The sequence below is a fragment of the Habropoda laboriosa genome, unplaced genomic scaffold (genome assembly GCF_001263275.1).
Source record: "Habropoda laboriosa isolate 0110345459 unplaced genomic scaffold, ASM126327v1 scaffold210, whole genome shotgun sequence".
Classification (NCBI taxonomy): Eukaryota; Metazoa; Arthropoda; class Insecta; order Hymenoptera; family Apidae; genus Habropoda; species Habropoda laboriosa.
This window is the reverse complement of record NW_017100373.1, coordinates 661,948-666,279: the sequence shown is the minus strand read 5'-3', so window position 1 is coordinate 666,279 and position 4,332 is coordinate 661,948. Positions and strand designations below refer to the sequence as shown.

Sequence of the window (4,332 nt, the reverse complement as noted above, 5' to 3'; positions counted from 1 at the left end):
CTTTTCGGATTTATGGAAATTCACAGGTCCGCGTTCCGTGTTTAGATAATTACCGCGTATCGTACGCTGCCACGATCGTGATTCAATTTTTCACCGGATCAATCCGCAGCTGCGAACGAGCGGGCAGACAAGACCGAAAGCGATAAGAGGAGGACACGTGGAATATTTTTCGACGATTCTCTGTTCTTCTACCGATCGGTAATTAAACAACATTGAACGTCGCGACGTAATTGAACGGTAATTTGTACAGCTGCTATTACCACATTATGTAAACGTGTTCGATCGAAGAATAGACATTTATCGTCGGGCAATTAACGATTGTACGAAACTGCACGAGGTCGCGTGACGTTTGCCTCCTTTAAATCGCACAACAGGAACTTGTGGCGTACAGAAAAATGGAGAGATTAAAATAGCAATTCGGAAACTCAGAGATACTTGCAAAGGAAGAAAGAGAAAGAGAACGAGGGAGAGGGGGAATGACATAATATCACGACCTTGCTCCTTCATTTTTTTTCCTTCTGTTAATACACTCGATCGGATAATCGAATGATTCAGATAAACTACCTCAGATAACAGATCTTAAACTTCAAGTGTGGACGATATTGGCTCGTATATAAGGGACGGTTCAGTGACGGACCAGGGTACTCAGAGGAACATCACGGTCGCGTAATTTTCCAAATATCGTGAGTAACTCCAACGTAAAAAAGCTATCGTAGTAAATATGAACGACTCGCTCTCGTGTTAAGTTTGAAAAGTTTCGTTTCGTTTGCAGGAAGATGCGTTTGTTTGTGTCAGTGTTAGCCGTCATGCTGGTGGTCTCTTGTCAGGCATCCGCGCCTGACTCGGACAGTAAGTGGAAGAAAATTATTTCGGAATTTTCATCGAGTCAACTCGTGATTAAAATGAGCAATTGTTTACTCTTATTAAGAGGCTGCTTTGAGCGACGCAGCTACGCTCCAAGGCGGACAACTTGTTGGAATGCTAGAGATGACCCCTTCCAGCGGACACATATGGACGTAAATTTGAGCGCAAAGGGACTGTTCTCGTAAGTATATGCTTCTCTTTTAATCACCGATACAAGTGTAATTAAAAAACGTTAACGATCGTCGGTTTTATTTTTGTGGAACAGCGTTAATGGAACATTAGACAATGTACGTGCAAATGGTTTGTCCAACTATAAAGTAAACAAGGGCGATTTCGCGATAGTTGGACTTAAAGCGAACGTGAGTCTGACTTGGGATGATATTAGCATTATGACCAAGTACAACGTGAAAGGAACTCTCATCGATAGCATACCCTTCTTTGGAAATGGAAATCTATCGTAAGTTCGTTTCCTCTATCGATTAACAGAAACATTATGTTTCTAGAAAATATAAAAGAAATGTTCGATTTCTGGGGAACATTTCGGGATTTCGAAGGCCTTTCATGCAAGTAGCTGCATCTCTGAATAAAACGGCAAAGCCTGCAGCAGCAGCAGCAACAGAATGCAGAATCCGAAAAGTAGTTTGTGATCAGTCGAGAACGCGCTCGCAGTCGGTTTTGCAGTTTCCTAATGCTAGTAAAGCAGTGTTACCGAAATCAAGTATCAACGTTTCCTGCCCTAGATTTCTTCTGACCGAGAAACTTAACAGAACTCACTCGTGCGGTTTATCGATTCCTCCCTCCCCAACGCTTATTCTAGTCACAATTTATGCCTACAATTTCCACCTTCGACTTGTAGCGTGGTCATCAAAGGACTGACGGTAACGGTGGACCTGAAGTTGGGCGTGAAAGACAAGAAAGTGTACGTTACAGACCTAGTATTGCACGCCCACATCAAACAATTTCCCGTAAGTTTGTTATCTTCGTCTAACTAACAATATCTAAATGCTCGACCAATCGAAATAAGTGAAAAATTGAATATTTTACAGTGCAAGATCACTGGACTGTTCGATGACGAAGGCATATCTAACACCATGAGCCAAGTGATCACCGAAGTGACACCTGGACTGCTCGACGATTATCAAAATAAAATATCCGCATACGCCAGTCCGAAAGTTGCCGACTTATTGAACAAACTTTTAAAGAATTACACGCTGAAGGACTTGATGGAGATTATTAGCGGAAAACAATAATGCTTACACTAATAGTTAGATGTTAACGCGGCTGTTAAAAAATACATTCAAGTAAAAATAAATTACTGTTCCTTTTTTTCTCTATTTTTATGGAATTTATTCCATTTCAGAAACAAGAAGGAACCCTTGCGGGCGATCGTTATTTCCTTAGGGTAGATCGAGAGATGCAGCCGGCAAGAGAAAATAGCGATACAAAGTTCCGGAAGATGACCGATAAATTCCCGGATTTTCTTGTCCGCTGCACGAACCCGTTCGTTTTACGCTAGCTCGATGCTTTCCTCGACTAATTCACCCAAGATCCCCTGAATCTAGTAATTAGTTGAAAATTGATGGGAAACCAATGCACCGAGCAAGATAAACTCGTTGGTGAGGAACAGAGCGCTACGTCTCGTCTCTCCGTTGTTTGCCTTCGATGCATTCTACGATACTCTAAACAATTAGATTTAAGGATGTTCGTTTTCGATGAAGAAATTTAAAGGTGCTTACCAACATGGTGCTAGAGTTTACGATCGAAAAGGAGAAATATCTACTTGGAGACTTAATTAAGTCCTGAAACAAATGAACTAATCAGACCTGGCGTTCATTTACACGACCGTCCCAAGTTAATTTTGCTGAACTTCACTGCGCGTCGAGCTTTCTTTGATTACTTACAAACTATGAAAGTGGAAATCTCGAAACGAAATGAAAATCTCGTAGAAGGCTACGGGAAAATTTCTCCAATTTATGGTGCGTGGTGAGTTTGTGACAAGGGCAACAATACACCGCGGATCGTCCTGTCAGAAATAGATTTGAAGGTTAATTCCGGCGGAACACGATGTGGCGTGAGAAAAACGGCGCGGTTCGAAGAAAACCAGTTCGAGTTAGGGGAGGGCGAAATAAGCCGGAGAACGGACAGCTGACAATTACAGTGGTCGAATAAGCGAGACGACTGCTTCCTCCGTGGGGCACCTGTGAATCTCACGAAAGTAAAAACGAGCCGCCGCGTACACCGTCTAAGGACTAATCTCGTAACCAGCGGCTTCTTTTTTCCACGCGGTTCGGCCGCCTGACACCCGGTATGTGCACGCCGCGGCGGGGGAACACTTGTAAGTAGCGTGTGTGCCGTATGTGCCGTGTAATTACGGATTCTCGGTAAAGCGAGGAAAACGGCTAGCATACCGTCAGGCGTTTCTCATTTCCGTTGAAACGTCGATATCGCCCGCGACAAACATATATGTATGTACGTACACCGAGCACAATCTACCTAGCGTGAAAACTTCCTCGGTACTTAGTCTGTCGTTAATTAACATACTTGCCAATTTTCACTCTCTTTCCTATATTTTGCACATTTATCGCAATTCCCCTTCTCACCGATACCTACGCACTTCGATAATAATATTGTGGGATTGGGTCCTCCATGCCCAACAAAAAGCAACAAATATTATCAATTTATAAGAGGAATCAAGAAGAACGAATTTGCTCTAGTACGCGTGGATTGAATAGTAAAAATATTCAGTTCTTTGGAGATTATTATCTGACAGGATGAATAATCGGAATATTCGCGTGATTAGTAGGAGACTTCAGAGTTGGTGTGCAAAATTTCAAATTGGCGACCTTTTATTGGAAAATGAGCCAAGAGGAAGGCCAAATAGAGCCAGCGATGATAACGTCTTAAGAAAAAGTTATTGAAAACAATCAACGGTAAAGAGTATGAAATTTTGTCACATCCTCCCTCATTCGTTCTACCATTGCTTCAATAAATAAATTATCCCGAAATGAAAACACTGTAAAAGCAGCATTCAAAGAATTTTTTAATTCACAGATTAATGATTTTGGTGTTGAAATTATTCTGATTAAATGGATTAGTTTTTGAAGAAACACAATGTGTCCAAAGTTTCCTTTCAAAAAACAGCGTTTCATATGCACCAACCTACTAACAACGAGGAAATCAAGAGAGCGTCTTGGCTATGGGCGTATAGTTTGCCGATCGAAGATCCGCGTTTGGTGGTCCCTCCAAAATTTTTTTTTTTTTAGTTCCTACAACATTGACGATAATCGAGCAGAAACAGATTACACAAAAAGATTCAGAAGAGAGATAGAGTTGAAAACTTCAACCTTCTTCTCCGTTTGACCATCCAAGATGCACAGTATTCAACTCGAGATGGTTTAAAATAGAATCAATAAACATGATCGTGGTCTATAGAGTACTATGACCCCACCATGGATTAATGTTAAGAGG

The 4,332-nt window shown here is 41.6% G+C and overlaps 1 protein-coding gene across 1 annotated transcript; it reads left to right on the top strand.

The window, feature by feature from the left end:
• The first annotated feature begins 585 nt into the window (after nt 1-585).
• On the top strand, nt 586-2,165 carry LOC108574943. The gene is given in 7 exon segments (XM_017937617.1): nt 586-683; nt 773-849; nt 929-987; nt 990-1,045; nt 1,130-1,321; nt 1,721-1,829; nt 1,911-2,165. Coding segments are annotated over 6 exon segments (693 nt in total). The 5' UTR covers nt 586-683; nt 773-776; the 3' UTR covers nt 2,115-2,165.
• Nucleotides 2,166-4,332: the final 2,167 nt, after the last annotated feature.